The sequence below is a fragment of the Phacochoerus africanus genome, chromosome 8 (assembly GCF_016906955.1).
Source record: "Phacochoerus africanus isolate WHEZ1 chromosome 8, ROS_Pafr_v1, whole genome shotgun sequence".
In the NCBI taxonomy this organism is placed as follows: domain Eukaryota; kingdom Metazoa; phylum Chordata; class Mammalia; order Artiodactyla; family Suidae; genus Phacochoerus; species Phacochoerus africanus.
The window spans coordinates 53375287-53396693 of NC_062551.1; the positions used below are offsets into that span (position 1 = coordinate 53375287).

At 58.3% G+C, this 21407-nt stretch overlaps 1 protein-coding gene across 1 annotated transcript in view; it reads left to right on the top strand.

The window, feature by feature from the left end:
• Positions 1–21407, top strand: part of BICRA (BRD4 interacting chromatin remodeling complex associated protein) — a 77429-nt gene that overhangs the window by 53348 nt on the left and 2674 nt on the right. The window contains 12 exon segments of the mRNA XM_047789844.1: positions 1377–1422; positions 1505–1547; positions 3754–3819; positions 5786–7756; positions 8343–8519; positions 17451–17966; positions 17968–18078; positions 18255–18417; positions 18665–18774; positions 19563–19624; positions 20793–20941; positions 21156–21250. Of these exon segments, the coding sequence (XP_047645800.1) occupies positions 1382–1422; positions 1505–1547; positions 3754–3819; positions 5786–7756; positions 8343–8519; positions 17451–17966; positions 17968–18078; positions 18255–18417; positions 18665–18774; positions 19563–19624; positions 20793–20941; positions 21156–21250 (3504 nt within the window). The 5' untranslated portion in view covers positions 1377–1381.

Sequence of the window (21407 nt, forward strand, 5' to 3'; positions counted from 1 at the left end):
GGCCAGGGATCAAACCCACACCACAGCAGCAACAAATGCTGAGTCCTTAATCCCCTGAGCTACCAGGGAACCCTTTTCTTCCCCCCTCCCCCAAGTTGAGGGTCGGGGGGCCGGGGGGGCCGTGAGGAGCTCACTGTCCATCGAGTCCAGACAGTGTTGTGGGCGGGGGTGGTTGTGAGCCAGCTGAGGGCCCATGTGAGATTCTGTACTTGTGTTTTGAAGGGAAGGGCACCCACAACAGTCACATGTCCTCAGCGAGTTCAGAACCACCCGCTCCCCCAAAAAAGAGAGGTCAATCCCTTTGATGCCCTGGGTTGGGCTGGGTACCATTTCTCGTCTCATGCCGTCTACACCACCGCCGGGAGGGAAGGATGCCGGGCTGACAGAGGATGAGTGCGGGGAAGGATGGGTCCCTTGGTGTGTTTGCAAGGCGGGAAGGACGGCTGGGGGGCAGAAGTTGGCAAGATGGGTGTGTGGGAGCTCAGTGGGGTGTTTGGAGCAGTGAAAGGCGAGGTGAGTGGGGGCAGATAGGCAGACAGGGACCTTCCTGTTTTCTCATCTGTAAAGGGGGGCGCACAGCATGCTCTCTGGGGGCTTGGGGGAGCAGGGGACAAGCTAACAGTTGTGAAACACTCGGGACAGGGCTGGGCCCCAGGTGAGCACAGGACACGTGTTAGCCGTGCTCGCCTCCTCTTCTGACAGGTGCAGCCTGGATCCCGCAGCTCCTCTGACTCCGGGTGCCCATCCTCCCGGTCCCCCCCCCCGCTCCCCGCTTCCTTGAGAACCACACTACACTGTCTTCTAGGGGGACCCAGAACCTGGCCCATCAGGCCCTTCATACCACTCCCTCCTGCCCCGCTTCACGTGGAGGCCCCCCCGACACACACCCACCCCCTGCCCTGGCTGCAGGGCAGCGGGGCAGTGCCGAGCACAGGCTCAGGCCAGACTTCTGGCTGCAGCCCTGGCTGTGTCCCGGGCTAGCCTGGAGCCCGAGAGCCACGACTCTGCTCTCCCGCTCACACGGCTGAAAATCGGGGGTGGCAGGTCCCGCCTGCAAGGCTGTCGTGGGGATGAAATGAATTACGCGTGTGTGAAGCGCTTAGCACAGACCACACGTGATCGGGGCTCCCTGAGGCTGGGCTGACGTCATCCTCATCGTCGTCATCAGATGCTGATGAAAGAGAGGGAGCCAGGGAGGCGGGAAAGGCAGCTATTTCCCTCTGGTCAGGAGGGTCTGGTACGGAGGGCCCCTGCCCTGCCCCGGCCCCGTGCCCACAGACCTCAAAGACCAGAAAGCCTGACCCCTCTCGGGGGGTCCTGGTGCCGCCAGTGTCTAACTTGTCTCCCTTGTCCTCTTCCCGCCCCGCCCCGTCCAGTGGCGATGGATGATGAGGATGGGAGATGCTTACTAGACGTGATTTGGTGAGTAACGGGCTCCCCCCCAACCCCCTCCCTCCCTACCCCCGTCCCTCAGCTCAAGTATCTCTTGCCTTTTCTCTTTCAGTGACCCCCAGGCCCTCAATGACTTCTTACATGGATCTGAGAAGGTGAGTGTGGGGGCAGGGACAGGGCTCCCCAGGGCAGGGGGCTGTGGAATTGAAGCTGAGGGACACCCCCACCCCACCCCACCCCCAATTCAGTAGCCCTCTGGCCCTGCCTTCCTCAGGCTGGGCCCCAGGGTTATGGTGGAAGGTGAGAGAGAACCAGTCCCTGCCTCACGCCGCACATGCTTCCTTGGGAAACGAAGCGCTGGTCCCGAATAGAGGCGGTGGTAGAAAGCGCTGAGCAGAGTAGCCCAGGAAACAGTGCCGTCACTTGCACAAAACAAGTTTAGAAGAAGTTCCCGTCGTGGCTCAGTGGTAATGAACCTGACTAGTTTCCATGAGGACTCGGGTTCAATCCCTGGCCTCACTCAGGGGGTTAAGGATCCAGCGTTGCTATGAGCTGTGGTGTCGGTCACAGATGTAGCTTGGATCTGGCGTTGCTGTGGCTCTGGCATAGGCTGGTGGCGGCAGCTCTGATTGGACCCCTAGCCTGGGAACCTCCATATGCTGCAGGTGCAGCCCTAAAAAAAAACAAAACAAAACAAACAGAAGAGGTTTAGAAAAAAATGAATGCGGGGGGTGGGGGGGGGCTCCCTTAGCTTGGGTGGGCCACAAGTGACCTTGGAGGTGGACCTGAAGGATCCAGAGGAGGTGCCCACAGTGCTGTGGGCAGGGCAAGAGCAGGTGGAAAGATAGGAAAGTTTGACACATTCGAGGAACAGAAAGGCCAGTGGGGAAACTCGTGGGACAAAACCCACCAGGTCAGGCAGGGCTGGGAGGGCCTTGAGAGAGAAGTTGAGACCCTGTTCTGACTGGCAGGCCGTTCTGATGGGTTATTAAGCAGGAGAATGCCATGTCCTGTTTGCACTCTGGAGAATGGAACAGAGCAAGGAGGAGTGGAAGTCTATTGGGCCGTCGTATCAGTTACCTAGGGCTGTGTAACAAGTTACCCCAACACTTAAAACAATGTTTGTTAGAATTCTCTGTTACCGAGGGCTGGGAATGGGGCAGTGGCTTAGCTGGCTGTCTGGCTCGGCGTCTCCCCTGAGTAGCCACCAGGACGGTGGCTGGACCTGCTGTCATCTGAGGTTTGTGTGGCTGGAGGGTGGCTTCCATGACTGATCCCATGGCTCATGGCTGGAGGCCTTGGCTCCTCACCACGAGGGGCTCCCCATAGGCTTGCTGGAGAGTCCTCATGACGGGGGTATGGCCCCAGACCGAGCAACCCGAGGGAGGGGCCGGGAGGAAGCTCAGTGCCTTTTATGACCTAGTCGTGGAAGTCACACACTGTCACTTCATCATGGCACTGCATTCACTAGAAACGAGTCACTAAGCTGGCCCACGCTTCCCAAGAGGAGACGAATCAAATTGGTGGTGTGGAGGCGAGTGCGCCGGGGTGATGGTGGCCTGGCTGCGGGCAGGCGGTGGCGGAAGTGCCAGGCGCCTCTGGACTTGCTGGCGGATTAGGTGGTGGGGCAGGAGGGAATGTCCAGAATGCCTCCTGGACTTGACCTGAGCCGCTGAGTGGGCTGTTCTCTGTTCTCAGAGATGGGGAGTTTGAGGCAGATTCCAGAAGCTTAGGGAGGGATCTTGGATGTGCGTCTGGGGTTCTAGAAAGAGATCGGCCAGAGAGAGAGGTCGGTGGGGGAGGCTCTGCTGTGGGCAGACGTTAGTGGGGGCTTTGGGCCTGTTCGAAGCCTTGACGATGCTCCTGGGAACGAGACCGGCCCTGGCCGCCCGGAGTCGGGAACAGCACAGCGCATTATGCTCCGGGTGGCAGGGCCGCACAGAGAGAGGGGGGATGGACAGTTGGAAGGGACAGACAGTTGTTGGGAGGAGGGAGCAAATGCGACAGGCCCTGAGGATGTGTTGCCAAAGACCCAAAGGGCGACGGGCAGGGGACGCCGGGAGGCAGGATTCTAAAGTTGAGGGCAAGTCAGTGCTGGGGTCACTTTGGGTTTGATGCCAGGCCCTGGAATTTCTGCATGCCATGGGCACAGCCGCAAACACCCCAAAGGAACGTGCAGCCAAGCCCCTTTCTTTGGGGCTCCTTTTCTGGGAGAGGAGTTTCCTGTACCCCTCAAACCACCCCCATCTCATCTTTGTTGTTTTGACCCATTTAACCCTACGCTGGTTTTTGTTCTAGAGCGTGGGCCGGCCCACTGCCCAGCTGACCTTTGACCTTGGGTGGGGGCGGGTCTTGTTGCAGCTCGACAGCGATGACCTCCTGGATAACCCCGGGGAGGCCCCAAGTGCCTTCTATGAAGGTCCCGGGGTAAGTGGCCCAGGGGCTGGGGGAGGGTGTGGGCTCCAGTCAGCACCCGAGGCACCCTTGGTGGCAGCTGGTGGGGTGGGGTGGGGACTGGGTCACGCTTGTCCCCCAAAGCACTTTGCCAGGAGGGCAGCTGGGGGCAGTCACTGAGGGCAGCACGGGGCTGAGGTGACACCAGAGCTGCTGGGCCCCCGGCCGGCTCTGCACGGGCCCCTCAGAGAAGGGGGTGTGGGTCCTGGGTCCCTGGCCTTGGGGGGTCAGCTGGTACAGAGGCAGAGGCTGGCTCTGGAGTTCTTAGGGGGGCACTCTTGAGCAGTTGGGCCTGGGGGGCTCGGGGTCCTGTCCCGGCTCAGCCACTGGCGGCGCTGCCCTGCGGGAGGGGACTGACTGACACGAACCCCAGTCTCCGCCTGGGAAATGAACCAAGGGTGATGAGCAAAGCCCAGAGCCAGGAATGCAGTGTGGGCTTTTATTGAGCACCTACTGTGTGCCCGCCTGGGCTGGGCCCCTTACTCAGTGCTGGTTGCCCTTCCCCCTCTTCCTCTTCTGTGGCCTCCCCCACCTTCTCCCCCCCCACTTCTCCCCCCCCCCCCATCATATAACTATCATTTACTGAATACTTATCGTATACCAGGCCTTTTATGGTAATTTTCACTTAATCCGCACAGTCACAATAATATATTCCACATAATTTATCTGGCACAATATAAATGACTAAATCCAGAGCCCAACAAATAAACATTACGTTCACATTATTACGTTTACAGACACAGTAACAATATGAGCCTCTGTTCTCACTTTGTGGTCGTTATTCTCGTCATCGCTGTCCTCTTGATACCCGTAAGGTCCCTGGACATGTTCTCAGCACCTCCTGTACGTGAGGTCGGTCAGTGTCACAGCCGCTCCTAGGAGGCGGCTTTGGTTATGGCCATTCAGCGGTTTGGAACTCAATTGGGGGCCAAGCTGGAGCCCCGTCCTGCCAGGCACCACCCTCCACTCAGCAGGGCGACCCCTCCTCCCGCCTGGGAGCAGTGCCCACCCCGCTGGGCTGCTGTTAACAACAACGACATGGATGGTAATAATAACGACAGTAACAGTGAGAGATGCTATTTCCCACGTGCCAGCGGGTGCCAGGTACCGCTCTGAGCCCTCCATGGGGATTAACTCAGAATCTGTCAAGCTACACGTTCTGATCCATGGTTGTCCAGTATCAGTGGGTGCTCCGTGCCGTTGGCCTCATTATTGCTGGGGAGATGTTTGCTCAGCGGAGTGTACGCATATTGAGTATTCACTTGTGTCCTGGGTCACCATCCTGGAAAGCATTTAAGAAGCATCAAGTTCACAGCGTAGGTGGCACAAAGTTGCCGCCTCTGCTGTCTTTAACAGAACTGTGGTCTCATCCGAACCTTTGGGGCTAGGTTCTGGAAAGGGGCTGCTGAACACTGTGTACTGCATGTCATGTGACACACTCACCTCTCTGTAGTCACACTTAGGACAAGTCACACTGTGTGGATGAATTAAGCCCCACCTCCCCGTCATGTCACCCCAGTTCTTGTCAGGTTTTACAGCCAAAAGTTACCAAAAGTTTGGTATTTGCAGAGCCTTTTGGGTTTTAGAATTGCACATAAGTGTTACAGGCCTAGACCATTGTTGAGAACCTGGTTTTTAGGGAGTTCCCTTGTGGCACAGTGGGTTAAGGACCCGACGTCACTGCAGTGGTTGGGGTCACTGCTGTGGCACATTCTGCCGACGTGCACAGAGGAGAAATCAGGCCCCATGGAGAAGGCCTCACACTGCACAGCCCAGCCCTGGCAAAGCTGGGATTCGAACCTGGGTCCAGCTACTTCTAGACAGAAGGTTCTTTCTGACCGTGCCACCCCCACACCAAGTGCCCTTGGCTTCAGTCGTGCCTGGAGCCCAGCCCCTTGCTAACTTCAGCTCTTTGCTTTTCACCTTGCTTGGCTTCCAGCTCCATGTGCAAGAAGCTTCTGGCAACCACTTGAACCCAGAGCCCAGCCAGCCGGCCCCCAGCGTGGACCTTGACTTCTTGGAAGATGACATCCTGGGCTCGCCTGCAGCAGGAGGTGGTGGCGGGGGTGGTGGGGGCGCTGACCAGCCCTGCGACATCCTCCAGCAGAGCCTCCAAGAGGCCAACATCACTGAGCAGACACTTGAAGCCGAGGCTGAACTGGACCTGGGCCCCTTCCAGCTGCCTACCCTGCAGCCCGCAGATGGCGGGGCAGGCCCGGCGGGCGCTGGAGGAGCTGCTGCCGTGGCCGCAGGACCCCAGGCCCTCTTCCCAGGCGGTGCCGACCTGCTGGGGCTGCAGGCCCCACCCACGGTGCTGACCCACCAGGCCCTGGTGCCACCCCAGGACGTGGTCAGCAAAGCTCTCAGCGTCCAGCCTTTTCTGCAGCCCGTGGGCCTGGGCAACGTGACCCTGCAGCCCATCCCCGGCCTCCAAGGCCTGCCCAATGGCAGCCCCGGGGGTGCCACGGCAGCCACGCTCGGCCTGGCCCCCATCCAAGTGGTGGGCCAGCCCGTCATGGCCCTCAACCCGCCCACCTCCCAGCTCCTGGCCAAGCAGGTGCCTGTCAGCGGTTATCTGGCCTCAGCAGCCGGCCCTTCAGAGCCAGTGACCCTGGCATCGGCCGGTGTCTCACCCCAGGGGGCAGGGCTGGTCATCCAGAAGAACCTCCCAGCCGCCGTGGCCACCACGCTCAACGGGAACTCAGTGTTCGGAGGGGCGGGAGCTGCCACGGCCACAGCCAGTGGGGCGCCCTCGGGACAGCCGCTGGCAGTGGCCCCGGGCCTTGGCACGTCGCCGCTGGTTCCTGCGCCCAACGTGATCCTGCACCGCACGCCCACGCCCATCCAGCCCAAGCCTGCCGGCGTGCTGCCCCCCAAGCTCTACCAGCTGACACCCAAGCCATTCGCCCCTGCGGGCGCCACACTCACCATCCAGGGTGAGGCGGGGGGCCTCCCACAGCAGCCCAAGGCCCCCCAGAACCTGACTTTCATGGCAGCAGGCAAGGCCGGCCAGAACGTGGTGCTGTCAGGCTTCCCGGCGCCCGCCCTGCAGGCGAACGTCTTCAAGCAGCCTCCTGCCACCACCACCGGGGCGGCCCCGCCACAGCCCCCCGGGGCCCTGAGCAAACCCATGAGTGTGCACCTCCTGAATCAGGGCAGCAGCATCGTCATCCCCGCCCAGCACATGCTGCCCGGCCAGAACCAGTTCCTGCTGCCTGGCACGTCGGCGGTCCAGCTCCCGCAGCCGCTCTCGGCCCTGCCGGCCAACGTGGGTGGGCAGATCCTGGCGGCCGCAGCCCCCCATGCCAGTGGACAGCTCATCGCAAACCCCATCCTCACCAACCAGAACCTGGCCGGCCCGCTGAGCCTGGGCCCCGTGCTGGCCCCCCACTCCGGGGCCCACAGCACCGCCCACATCCTCTCGGCCGCCCCCATCCAGGTGGGCCAGCCGGCGCTCTTCCAGATGCCCGTGTCGCTGGCTGCGGGCAGCCTGCCCACGCAGAGCCAGCCGGCACCCGCCGGCCCCACCGCCACTACCGTCCTCCAGGGGGTCACTCTGCCCCCTAGCGCTGTGGCCATGCTCAACACCCCCGAGGGTCTGGTGCAGCCGGCCACCCCTGCCGCCGCCGCCACCGGGGAAGCAGCACCTGTCCTCACGGTGCAGACAGCGCCCCAGGCACCCCCCACGGTCAGCACACCGCTGCCTCTGGGCCTCCAGCAGCCACAGGCGCAGCAACAGCAGCCCCCACAGGCCCCTATCCCGCAGGCTGCCGCCCCGCCTCAGGCCACCACCCCCCAGCCCAGCCCAGGCCTGGCGTCCAGCCCGGAGAAGATCGTCCTGGGGCAGCCGCCCTCTGGCGCCGCCACGGCCATCCTCACTCAGGACTCCCTGCAGATGTTCCTGCCCCAGGTAACTGTGGGAGGGGGGAGGCCGGGTGGGGAGGGGTCTGCTGTGGCCGAGGCAGCCACCGGGTGGTCCTGTGGGTGTGGGAGAGCATCTCAGAGGTGGCACCCCTGCCCCAGGTTCCCAAGGAGGAGGCCCGAGCGTGACAGGGGCCAACTGCCTGACACAGAGACAGACAGACAAGAAGAACGGATAGACAAGGAGTAGGCCAGATAGACAGGGAGAGGGACGGGCTGACTGCTGACAGATTGACAAGGCTGCCCTCTTGCTGGAGAACTGGAGGGGGCTCATAGAGAGTGGGTGAGACACAGATAGACCGATGGACAGACAGGGCCTGAGAGGTGGACGTCACGGCGGAGCTGGACAGTGACTCACAGGGACCGAGGGGAAGTTGCTGCCCGGGGTTGCAGCCTCCTGGCACCTGGACCCTGGGGCTCCCACCCGCTGGCCTGGGCTCCCTGCCTCCTGGTGCCCCCCCAGCCAGTTCCCTCCACCCACTTCTCTGGAGCATCAGTGGGGCAGGGTGTCAGGGCGGGGAGGCTGCGGGTCCCCAGGGACGGCCTTCTGACCCTGTGCGGGCTGCCCGTTTCAGGAGAGGAGCCAGCAGCCCCTCCCCACAGAGGGCCCCCACCTCTCCGTGCCCGCCTCGGTCATAGTCAGCGCCCCGCCTCCCGCCCAAGACCCAGCCCCGACCACCCCCGTCGCCAAAGGAGCTGGCCTTGGCCCTCAGGCCCCCGACAGCCAGGCTTCCCCGGCGCCGGCCCCCCAGGTAGACAACCCCAGCAGCCTCTGTCCCAGCGCAGACCAGCCTTGCCCCCTGCGCCCCCTCTCCTGGCTCCCTCCGCTCGCTCCCTGGCTGCCCTGCCTGCCTCTCTGTCTCGCTGGCTTGGGAAAAGGTGCTTCCCTTGGCTCACCAGAGATTTCCTGAGGGTCTCCTGACAGTCACGGGTGCTTGAGAGCAGGGCCACCCCCAGGGAGCCCACACTCTCTTCAGGGTCGCAAGATACACACAGCAGGAAATGAATCAGGCCCTGGGGTTATCATTTTTGTATCGGGATCACTGATATTCAGGTAGCTTATGTTTCAAGGACGCTGTCAAGAGGTCTAGGTCAAAGCTCTCTCTCCTGCTTTCCCGTCCCAAGGCCATCTCTTGCAATCCTTCTGCACACACAGCCAAGCAAAGTGATATCTGGACTCCTCCCCTTCCATATTGACAAAAGTCATAGCATACCATGCATGCAATTCTGCGCCTTTTTTCATTTAGAAGGTCGTCTCGGAGCCTGGACTGTTCTTTCATAGACTGCATAGTATTCCCTTGGGTGAATGTACTATTTAGTTAACCAGTTGTTGGGAATTTAGGTCACCTTTGGGCTTTAGTTGTGATGAGCAAGGCTACAGACAACAATGTGTGTCGCTTTGTAGAATAAGTTTTCTAAAAGGAAATTGCTAGGTCTAAGAGCCTGTGCATTTATTGCATTAACAGATGTCGCCAAATTGCTCTCTGTGGGGTATAAATTGATTTACTAGATTATCGGCAATATATGCTCTGTGCCTTTTTGCCTCCACCATCAGCAGTTTTGAACTTGGCCAATCTGATAGATGAAAAATAGTATCGTGTTTTAATTTTCTCCTTTACTGTGAGTGTGGCTGGACAGGGTTTTCGTTTTTGTTTTAGATTTAGAGCTGTTTGTATTTTCTCTTCTGTGGGGTTGTCTGTTCATATCGTTGGCCATTTTCAAATATGGAGTACTGAGCATTTTCTTGTTGATTTGTAGAAACTCTTTACATATTAGAGAAATTAGCCTTTGCCTCATGAATGATTAGCACATAAGCATGTGGGGTGTCAGGGCTGGCCACCTTTTATTGTACTCGTTCAAAAAGGACCGGTGGGCAGGTAGATTAGGATAGGGAGGAAGAGGAGGGAGTGACATCAGCGAGGTCCAGGATGGCAGAAATCAGCTAGGCTTTGGCCTTAAATAGCCATGACTTCAGTCTCAGGCTCTGCTACTTATGATTGTGACTTAAAGCTAACCGGTTTCTTCATTCCATCAGCAGATGTTTAGGGAAGCAAGGGCTCTTGTATACAGGCCAGGCCTTGTTCTAACCCCGAGCAAGTCCCTGGATCCTGCTGCACCTTGATTTCCTCACCTGGAAAATGGGCATGATAGTTTCTTTATAGGTCTATTAGGACGAGTAGATGGGTTCATATATACTTGGCCCAGAGAAGCACTCCATACATATTTGCTATTATTGTTGTTATTATTTGAGCTCCTGTGTTTACGGTGTAGTGCGTGGCTCAGTCCAGGGATGTGGGGCCAGCACATCCTCGGCTCATCTCTGCACAGAGAGGAAAACAGGCAGGGGAGAGGAGGGGCCAGGGCTGCCTGGCCTGTGAGAGGCTCAGGGTAGAAGCACTGTTTCTAGAGTGGTCGGAAGGGGGCCTGGGTCCCCCAGCTCCCAGCCTCCTGAGCTCCTATCCTCAGCTGGAGCCTGGGGCTGCTAGGAGCCTTTTTCTAAGCGCCATGGAGAGCCGGGCCAGAACACGTTCGTGCGCAGGGTGTTGTAACCCTGCAGATACGCATCTGTCCTGCGTGCCAGGTCCTTGTCTAGACTTGCTCCTTGGGTGACCGAGCAGCCCCATTTACCCAGTACTGAGGAGGGGACTTCTGGTCTCAGGAAGCCCAGGTTGATCACCCTACGTGCCATCTCCCTGTTCGTATTTCTCCATGGCACTGGCCACCCTCTGTCCGAGCTGCACACTCCCCCTGTGGCCTGTCTTGGCTGTAACATGAACTGCCGTCTATAGCGTAGACTTGGCTCCAACATAAACTCCTCTCTATGACATAGACTCTCCGCTATAGCATGAACTCCTTGAGAGCAGGGAGTTCTGTGTGTTCTGCCCCTGGTGTCCCCAGCGCCCAGACCAGTGCCTGGCCTGCCACAGACGCTCAGCGAGCATTTCTCGAAAAACCCAGTGAAGGAAGAAACCCAACCACACGTGCGCCCACCCGTGCTGTGCCGAGTACCCGCCACAGAAGCCAAGGGAGAGCTGTTAGGACGGGCGCGGGGTGTGGCTCGAACAGCACCGTCGGGGAGGGTTGTCGTGGGGAGGAGTGAGTAGCAGGGACCTTGGGGTCCCGACTCTGCCACGAACAGGCTCTGTGCCCCCTGCCAGTCCCTTAGCTCCCTGTGCCTCTGTCTCCTGGCCTGTAAGAGGGGGTGATGGTACCAGCCTCTGCCTCACGGGGCTCTTGTGAGCGATAAACAAATTACTATACGTAAAATGCTTGAACAGGGCCAGGCGTGTTGAAAGTCCTGCAGAGCAAAGGAAGCCAGGCGAATTTTCCACGAAGGGCCAAGACTTCAGGCTTTGCAGGCCTCTGTCATCATGGCCTAGAAGCGACCCCAGGCCCTCCCTCGACAAGGGAGCATGTGGTGTGTTCTGCTAAAACCTAATCGGTGAACACCCAAGTTTGCAAGGTGTTATTCGTCTTTCGACCTTTTTCAACCCTTGAAAAACTTAAAAACCATTCTTAGCTTGCAGCCCACACAAAATGGTCAGCCAAGCAGGCAACAGGCCAGATTTGGCCTCTGGGCCATATTTTGTCAAACCTTTTAGTGTCTGTTTCATCACATAGACACGCAAGTCGTCACTGATTCAGTCCCCGGTGGAATTGGCAACAGACAACCCAACCCTTTTACACGTATTCTTGTATCAGGCTTTGCACACATGTGTGAAAATACCCTTAGGGTATTTTCTAGAAATAGACCTGTCGGGTAAATTTCTCGAAATAGAATTGCTGGACCCGAGGGTACATAGTCAACCCTCCATACCCGCAGGTTCTGCTTCCACAGATTCAACCAACTGCAGATCGAAAATATTCAGGGGAAAATATTCCAGAAAGTTCCAAAAATCAGAAGTTGCATTTCCTACATGCAGGCTCCTATACATTGTGTTTACATTGTATTAGGTATTATGAGTAATCTAGCAATGATTTAAAATATCTGAGATATGAGAGGATTGTGTAAATTATATACAGATACCGTGTCATTTGTGCAAGGGACCTGAGCCTCTGTGGAGGTCCTGGAACCCATTCCCTGGGGATTTGGACTATGTGCGCTTTGCAAACATTTTCTGGAAAGGACCAAACGGCTTACTCCTCCATGGAGTTTGTGCCAGTGAAGGCTTCCTGCGGCAGCTCCCTCAACCCCAGACCAGCATCTGGCTCTCTCGCGGCCAGGTGGGGAAACGCGCTCCCCCTGTACTTCCAGTTCTCTGTGAATCACATGTCCTGCCGTCTCACCCAGGGCAGTTGAAATCTCTCCGTAGACAGTCCACTCACTTGGGAGTTTAAAAAAAAAAAAAGTGATTATATGGAGTTCCTGTTGTGGCTCAGTGGTAGTGAACCTGACTAGTAACCATGAGAGTGCAGGTTCGATCCCTGGCCTTGCTCAGTGGGTTAAGGATCCGGCATTGCTGTGAGCTATGGTGTAGGCTGGCAGCTGCAGCTCTGAATAGATCCTTAGCCTGGGAACTTCCATATGGCACACATGTAGCCCTAAAAACCAAAAAAAAAAAAAAAAGGTGATAAAAATAATTTCATGCTTATTTTGAGAATTTAGGAAATATAGAAAGGAACCAAGCGGAAAAATCACCCATGATACCACCGTGCAGATGCAACTGTAACATTTTTGGTATGAAGTTAACTTTTGGCCTTGCCTTTTTTCTTTACTTTTTTTTTTTTTTTTTGGCACCCACAGTGTGCAGAAGTTCCCTGGTCAGGTATGGAACACAAGCCACAGTGGTGACAATGCCAGGTCCTTAACCTGCTAGGCCACCAGGGAACTCCTCTTCCCTCCCATCTAAAACATCTTTCCAGAGTTCCCTGGTGGACTAGCAGGTTAAGGATCCAGCATTGTCATTGCTGTGGCTCAGGTTCCATCCCTGACCAGGGAACTTCCATGGGCGTGGCCAAAAAATAAATAAGTAAAAATAAATAAAATAAACCATCTGTTCTTTTTCTTTTTCTTTTTTTCTTTTTTTCCCTGCTGTTTAGGGCTGCACCCACAGCACATGAAAGTTCCCAGGCTAGGAGTCAAATCAGAGCTACAGCTGCCAGCCTAGGCCACAGCCACAGCAATGCAGAATCCAAGCCCCATCTGTAGCCTACACAGCCACTCATGGCAACTCCAGATCCCTGACCCACTGAGCAAGGCCAGGGATTGAACTCTCATCCTCATGGATACTAGTCGGATTCGTTTCCGCTGCGCCACAACGGGAACTCCAGCATCTCTTCTTTTTGGCACTCAGTATTATGTTCACATCCCAGCTCCGAAATCCCAGCCCCAGCCCCTCCACGTAACGTCCGCACCTGCTTTGTGTATATCCTCCCAGCTCACTGTGCATATACATCCTCCTGCAAAGACGGGTTTACATTTCTCTCTACCCAGCAGGTAGCACATTGTCCGCTTACTTGGGCAGCACATGGGGAGTTCCTTTGGTCCTTTGTTACAGTGAAGCACAGTCCTCTGTACACCCTGGATGGATGATCCTTCATCCCTGGAAATGCTGTCCTGATGCGCACTGGACCACATCCAGGCTTTGGTCCTCCACGCAGAGCTGCAGGAAGCCAATCATCCCGGTGTCACTTCCCGCATGTGCAGGTGTATCTCTCTGGTCACTTTCCGGATGTTTGTTTGCTGGATCGCAGCACGTGGGCACTTAGAATTTGCACAGCTGCTGCTGAATTGCATTCCTCTGAGGTTATAGCAGATGGTGCCACTTTAGACCCCCAGGGGCAACGTATGAGTGTCTTTATCAGACACACGGCTTATTCTGCTGTGATGCCTGGAAAGGGTTCCATGGGGTTCTTTTGATTTGCCTTTCTCTTGTTATAGGTAAGGTTGAGCATCTCTTGAAATACTTAAGCCTTTTGCGTTTTCTGCACACTGTCTGATCACCCATGACTCCTCTTTTCACGCTGGTGGTTATTCTCAGTGATTTCTCAAGAGTCTTTATATATGAGAGAGATGAGCTTTTTCTGTGCTATGGAGTCCATCTATTTCCCCAGTATCTCATTTGGTTTTTGACTTGGTCTGGCGGGAGTGTGTGCATTTGTCTCTGCATTTTTAACGAGGATGAGGTTTTTAATTTTTTACAACTTTTTTGTTATTTATATATATCTTTTTTTTCCTTTTTGGCTTCCCCGTGGCATATGGAGTTTCTGGGCCAGGGATTAGATCCGAGCCAAAGCTGCAGCAAGGCTAGATCCTTAACCCACTGTGCCAGGCCGGGGATCAAACCTGCGTCCCAGTTCTCCCAAGACATCACCGATCCTGTTACGCCACAGCAGAAACTCCTGTTTATTTTCGTCTTTCTAGAGACGCACCCACAGCATATAGAGGTTCCCAGGCTAGGGATCTAATTGGCGCTACAGCTGCCGACCTACGCCACAGCCACAGCAACATGGGATCTGAGCCGCATCTGCAACCTACACCACAGCTCACAGCAACGCCGGATCCTTAACCCCTTAAGCGAGGCCAGGGATCAAACCCTCATCCTCATGGAGACTAGTCAGATTCATTTCTGCTGAGCCACGAGGGGAACTCCAGGAGCTCCTGTTTTTAAACTTTTCATTTTTAAATCATTTCAAACATATAGCAAAGTTGTAAGGCTAATCCATGGGAATAATACTCATGAGAGGTCTTGACCATTTTACCAGAGGTATAAATTATCTATTGTTATGTAACAAATTAGCCGCCCCCAAAATCTTAGCCGCTTGAAACAACAAACAGCAATTTATCTCACCTGGTTTCTAAGACTCAGGTGTCTGGAAGCAGCTTAGCTGGAGGGTGGTGGCTCGTGATCTCTTTTAAGAGATTACAGTCAAGGTATCAGCCGGGACCATGGCTTGGCTACACTGGAGAATCTGCTTCCAGGAGGTGCCCTCAAGCAGCTCTCGGCAGGAGGAAGTCCCTCTCCCTGTGTAGAGAGGAACCGAGGCTGAGGCCTCTCCAAAGAGCAGCTCATGACATGCTGCATGGTTGGCATCCCCCAAGGACGGGATCCAACAGGAAGAAAGTAAGAGAGCACCCAGGACAGAATCCACAGTCTTTTTTAGAACCTAACCATGGGAGTGACATGTGACACCTCTGCGGTGTTCTCTCTTTTTTTTTTTTTGGTCTTTTTGCTATTTCTTGGGCTGCTCCCTCAGCACATGGAGATTCCCAGGCTAGGGGTCCAACTGGAGCTGTAGCCACCGGCCTATGCCCGAGCCACAGCAACGCGGGATCCGAGCCACGTCTGCAACCTACACCACAGCTCACAGCAATGCCGGATCGTTAACCCACTGAGCAAGGGCAGGGATCGAACCCGCAACCTCATGGTTCCTAGTCGGATTCGCCAACCACTGCGCCATGACGGGAACTCCGTCTGGGGTGTTCTTTTGGCCGCGCCTGGTGCCAGGTGGGAGGAGACAGCCTGAGGCAGGGATCGCTGGGGCCATCTTGCAAGCTGGCAGCCACACCAGCTTTACCCACTGTACGTATGTGGCCGCGTTCGCTTTATCTGTAGCTCTCCTGACAGGTATACTCTGAGTCAGCTGAGAGTAAGTTGCAGGCATCATGCTTCTTCGCCCTTTGATATTTTCGTGTAATATTTCAGCCCTCGAGGATAAGAGCCTTCTCTGATCAGACCAGAGCAGTTATCCCATTCAGCATGTTCAGCATCGGGACGGTGCTGTGGTCAGATCCACTGTGCCTGCGCAGTTTAGCCCGCTGTCCAGTGGTCGTTTCATGGCTCATTCTCCTTACTTCACGGAGTGTTCTGGCACATCTGTGCTGCCAGGTCCCTAAGCCCTTGAAGCATGTGCTTTCAGGCTGTCAAGGGGGCCAGCTCCCTTCATCCTTTTCCTCCCTTAGCTACTCACCTGCTGCTGCTCTTTGGTTGTCCAGGTAACAATCTCAAGTCAGCCCCCTGAGAGCCAAGGTCCAGCCTTCTGATCCCTCCTTAGAGGCGGCAAGCCTTTGGAGATGTGTGGATGGATTGATCTGTTAGTTGCTTTTGGGTTTTGTTTTGTTTTGTTTTGTTTTCCTCTTGGCTGCACCAGTGGTATGCGGAAGTTCCCGGGCCAGGGATTGAACCCAAGCCACAGTAACCACCAGAGCCATGGCAGTGACAAGGCCAGATCCTTAACCCACTGCACCACCTGGGAACTCCTGCGTTTTTATTTTGAATTGCCCGGGGTAATTCAGGGCCAAGCTTGGAGACTGAAAGGAAGTTGTAACTCTGGAAACATGAGTTAGCCCGTTTTGGAGGCTGGGAGCAGAGCCCAGCTTTGGAGCATGGCAGGGGTGGGTGGCCCTGGGCAAGTCCTCTAAGCCCTCTGAGCCTGAGTCCTGGGTCAGGTTTGAAGTTACTGGGTGGTATGGACATGACAGGGAGGGAGTTCCCTGGTGGCTCAGCAGGCTAAGGTTCTGGTGTTGTCATGCTGTGGCGTGGGTTTGATCCCTGGCCTGAGAACTTCCACTTACCTCGGGCATGGCAACACCCCCCCCCAAAAAAAAGACAGGGAGATGATCAGCACAAGTCCAAGACTCTGGAGCACTCATATTGGCTCCCTGGCCTCAATTTCTCATCTGTGCAATGGGTCCGATATTATCACCAGGGCCGTGGAGAGACCTCATGAGTGGGTACTAGCTCCCGGCCATATGTGCTGGGTCAGCATGCGCCATCACAGGGAAGCGGCTTCTGTGACAGTGAGCGGAAGGGTGCCGGCTCAGTGTGGGGGCCACAGCTGGTACTCGCTGGTCTCAGGGAGGTGACCCCTGCGGGAAGAGAGTGCCCAGGGCTGAGATGTTCTGACAAAGATGCATTTTAGGCGACGTCACTCTATACGTGTTACAGCACCGGTGCCTGGATCGTGTGCACACACACTCACACACCCATGCCCACCGTGCAGGCTCACACAGCTCCCAGGTAGGCCTGCAGCCATGGCCACACAGGCACACGGAGGCAGAGGCCACGGACACTTAGAAGGGGCCCTGTAATTCATGGGCTGGCATCCAGAGGGACCTGACCCGACCCTCAGTTTTAGTCCTTATCCCCGGCTCCTCCAGTCCCCACCGTGTCCTTCTCGGCATCAGCCCCACACCCCAACACGCAGCCGCAGTGTCTGTGCTGGTGTCTCTTTTCCTGGGTTACAGCTGGATGGTCAGGCTGGGGCTGGCAGCTGGGCTGCTGTCCCCGCCCGGCCACCCCCCTTCCCCCCTTGCTGCTGTGCTCATGCTCCCTACCCCACCCACCCCCGCCTACCTGCTGGGCAGCTGGTGTGGTGCCCCTGCCGCCACTGCTTCCTCTGCTGCTGTCCCCAAAGCCTGCAGAGCTCGCCTTCATGGGAGGAGGGGGAGGGGGCTGAGATCAGAGGGCAGAGGTATGGGGGGATGCGGTGGGGGACGGGAGGGGGAGGGATGATGTGGGGAACAGGTGGAGGGAATGAGGTAGGTGCACAGGTGGCGGGATGAAGGAGGACAGGAGGTGGAGCGGGAAGGATGCTGGGGTCCTTCCTCTCAGGACAAGGGGTGGCTTAAGAAGGGGGGGGTTCCTGGCGGGGGTGGCCGGGGTCCCCACTGTCTTGGGGCAATGCAAGCCAAGGTTGGTTCTGACCCCTGCCCCCTCCCTCTACCTCCCTCCCCCGCCCAGATCCCAGCAGCGGCTCCGCTGAAGGGCCCAGGCCCCTCCTCATCCCCGTCACTACCTCACCAGGCCCCCCTGGGGGACAGCCCCCACCTGCCCTCCCCGCACCCTGCCCGGCCCCCCTCCCGCCCGCCCTCCAGGCCCCACTCCCGCCCACCGTCCCAGCCGCAGAGCCTGTCCCGCCCACCCTCGGAGCCCGCCCTGCACCCTTGCCCTCCCCCCCAGGTGCCCCCCACTCTGCCCGGCATCTTCGTCATCCAGAACCAGCTGGGCGTCCCCCCAGCCACAAGCACCCCCGCCCCCTCTGCCCCGGGCCCGCCCCAGCCCCCTCTGCGACCCCCATCCCAACCCCTGGAAGGGCCGCTGCCCGCAGCCCCCCACGTCCCTCCCGCCTCCACCGCCGCCACGGCCTCCTCCGAGACGTCCTCCAGGCTGCCAGCCCCCACGCCGCCCGACTTCCAGCTCCAGTTCCCACCTGGCCAGGGGCCCCACAAGTCCTCCACGCCCCCTCCGACCCTCCACCCTGGTCCCCGAGCCCACAGCGCCCCCCCCACCGCCTCCTCGGACCTTCCAGATGGTGACCACCCCCTTCCCGGCGCTGCCCCAGCCGAAGGCTCTTCTCGAGAGATTTCAGGTAATGGGAGGCAGGGACCGGCCACCGCCTGCCCCTCGCCCCTGCCCGCCCCTGCAGTGCGGTCGGAATCCCTCCCCCCCGCCCCCGCTTGATGGCTTTCTCTTCACCCCGGCCCTGCGTCCTGGCTGTCCCCACTTCTAGCGTGCGGCCCCCCAACCACCTGTCCCTCTCCGCAGGTGCCGTCCGGAATCCTTCTCCAGAGCAAGACCCCGCAGACCTCCGCCAGCCTGGGGCCCCTCGCCAGCCCCACTGCCTCCGTGCTGGTCAGCGGGCAGGCCCCATCCGGGACCCCCACCGCCCCCAGCCACCCCCCTGCCCCGGCGCCCATGGCCACCGCAGGTAGGGGAGGGGTGGCTCACGCAGGGGGCCCTGCAGGCGGGTGGGCAGGGGCTGAGTGACAGGAGGACGGGGCGGGGGCGGGGAAGGTAGAGGAGGAGGGACCAGCTCCCCTGACGGGCGGCGCCCACTCCAGGGCTGGCCCGACCCTCAGAGCCGAAGAGCTAGAGAAATGCTGCGGATGGGGTCACGTCTTTGGAGGAGTCTTTGTGCCAGTGACCCCTGAGCCCTGTCTGCCCCCACCCCCCAGGCCTCCCTCCTCTGCTTCCTGCCGAGAGCAAAGCTTTTGCCAGCAGCCTCCCGTCCCTGAGTGTGGCCAAGGCGATTGCATCCGGGCCGGGGAAGTCCTCCGCGCTGCAGGTAAGGGGCCGCCAGAGCAGAGGGCCAGGGAAGCTGACCAGCAGGCAGGCAGAGACGGGCAGAGAGGACAGCAGACAGCCTGGGCGGGGGGCACGCAGAGACCAAGGCACCTAGACAGAGGACACCACCCCCCCACACACACACACACCAAAATGACAGGTGATGATAGGAGAGATGGCCTGAGCCCCCAGACGGTCACTGGGGGAGGTGGCAGGTGAGAGGTTGAGACTGTAGGCCGAGGGGTTGGGGGAGGGGTTGGGGGAGGTGGGGTGAGACGCAGAAGGGGGGGGTGGAACTAGGCTGGTCGGACCTGGCTGGAGGGGCGAGATGAGTGGTGGTGTGAGGGGGTCTGAGGCAGGGGCCAAGATTCCAGAGCCTGAGAGGGAGTCAAGATCCAGAGATTTAGGCGTCAGAAGAGTTGGGCCAGAGGAAGGAGGCCATGCACGTCAGATCGTGGGCCGGACCAGGGAAACGGGCCATCTGACGGGCAGGGAGGGGACACCAGGCGGAGGCTGAGACCCACGCTGGAGCAGGGGCTGAACGGGACCCAGGCGGCGCACCAGGGGCCTCAGGCCTGCCTGTCACCCTCCCCGTGCCGGCCCAGCCTGGGTGCTCCCTGCAGGTTGAGCGCTGTGCGCAGGGCATCCCGCACCGGGAGCCGAGACCGCAGCTCGCAGGACATCAGCCCCACTCCCATCTTCGTCCCAGGCTGGGGGGTGGAGGGGGTCAAGGAGCCACGGGCAGGCTCCTCCGTGGCAATTCCTCTTACTGGCCTCTCTCCCCCGCAGTATGAGAGCAAGTTGAGCGGCCTGAAGAAACCACCCACGCTTCAGCCCAGCAAAGAAGCCTGGTGAGTTCAGCGCCCGCCCTTGGTCCTCCCCTGCTGTGCCTGCGCCCTCCACCTCTGCGTTAGCCCGGTGGTTTGGGCAGTGCCGTTTCCCCGAAGGCCCTCCTCTTCCCCCTCTAGAAAATGGGGTGGTCACCTTAGGGTGACGGTGAGGACTCAGACTGCTAGGAGTGATCGTGGCTTCAAGACGGAGGGGTTTGGTGTGGTTTGGTCATGGCTGCACCTCCAGCATCTCACACAGGCTGGGGCAGGCAGTGCCATGTCAGGGGATGCCCGATGGGTGTTTGGGCCGGTGGAAGGATGAATGGGGGCTTGGTTGAATGGATGGATGGGACTTGGGGGTGGCTGGGCGGATGGCTGTTTGAGTGGATGGTTGGGTAAATATTGGAGGCTTGCCTGCCTTCTGCTCCTTCCTTCTGCACGGTCAAGTCCTCATACAGCACTCAGTTCTGTGCTGGATTCTGGAAACACCAGGCGGACCAAGTCCTGCCCCTGTGGTGTGTGGGGGCTGCTGGTCTTCAGCACAGGGTACAGACATGCGTGTCTGGTGGGAAAGACAATCATACGGAATATGCGCTATGCTAGAAAACAGCCCAGAAAAGGATCTTATCAACCAAGCAGCCAAGGGACCAACCTCCCCAAGCTTGCTGTCGGGTCAGAGGCAGAGTGGGGACATGCTGACCCCAGGTGGCAGGAGATGGTATTACATGGAGAATGGGGCTCATGCTGGGGCCTCTTCTTTGTTGTTTGGTTTTGGGGGGGTGTTGGGGGGAGGTTGACCACACCCATGGCATTTGGATGTTCCCAGGTCAGGGACTGAATCCAAGCCACAGCTTCGACCTAGACCACAGCTGCAGCAGAGCCAGGTCCTTAACCCACTGTGCTACAGTGGGAACTCCCACTGTAGATGCTTTGGGTCAGGGACTTTACTTCTGTGAGCCTCCATTTCCTCATCTGTAAAATGGGCATAACGATAGCACCTCCTACTTTGGCTGCCCCAGAGATGCAGTGAGGCGGAACAGGCACGGTCAGCAAAGTAACATGGTGCTTCCACGTTACTGCCCCCCATTGTTGTCTGCCTTGTGGCCTGGGGCTCTGGCTCCAGGGTCTTTCCTCTCCTGGCCTCACCACCAGCTCTGTGTGTGTGCGTGTGGTCCTCTCCACCCCCCAGCTTCTTGGAGCATTTGCACAAACATCAGGGCTCCGTCCTGCACCCTGACTACAAGACGGCCTTCCCCTCCTTTGAGGACGCCTTGCATCGCCTCCTGCCCTACCACGTCTACCAGGGCGCCCTCCCCTCCCCTAACGACTACCACAAAGGTGAGGCCTCCCGGGACTCTCCCCACCATGTCCCAGGTGTGTGGAGGTGGGTGGCGAGGACTGCAGAGGGTACCAGCGAGCAGATGCTAGCGCAGCTCTGCAAACGCCATTGTAGGGGGGGCAGGATGCGCCCAGCTCCATGCGTGTCCTCAGGTCAACCCCCCTCCCCTCCCGCCAACATCTGGGCCTCTGGACCTCTTCTCTTCCTCCACAGTGGACGAGGAGTTTGAGACCGTCTCCACGCAGCTGCTGAAACGCACCCAGGCCATGCTCAATAAATACCGCCTCCTGCTCCTGGAGGAGTCCCGGGTAGGGTGGCCATCACCTTCCTTCCTGGGGCACCCTTCCCTTTCCCCTGGCCCCCTCTGAGCAAGGCGGAGGGGGAGGGAGGCTGGTCACAAGAGGGATGGGGAGGAGTCCGTTTCCATCCCTCCCAGTTGCTAGCGTGCCCCGAGTGTGACTCCTC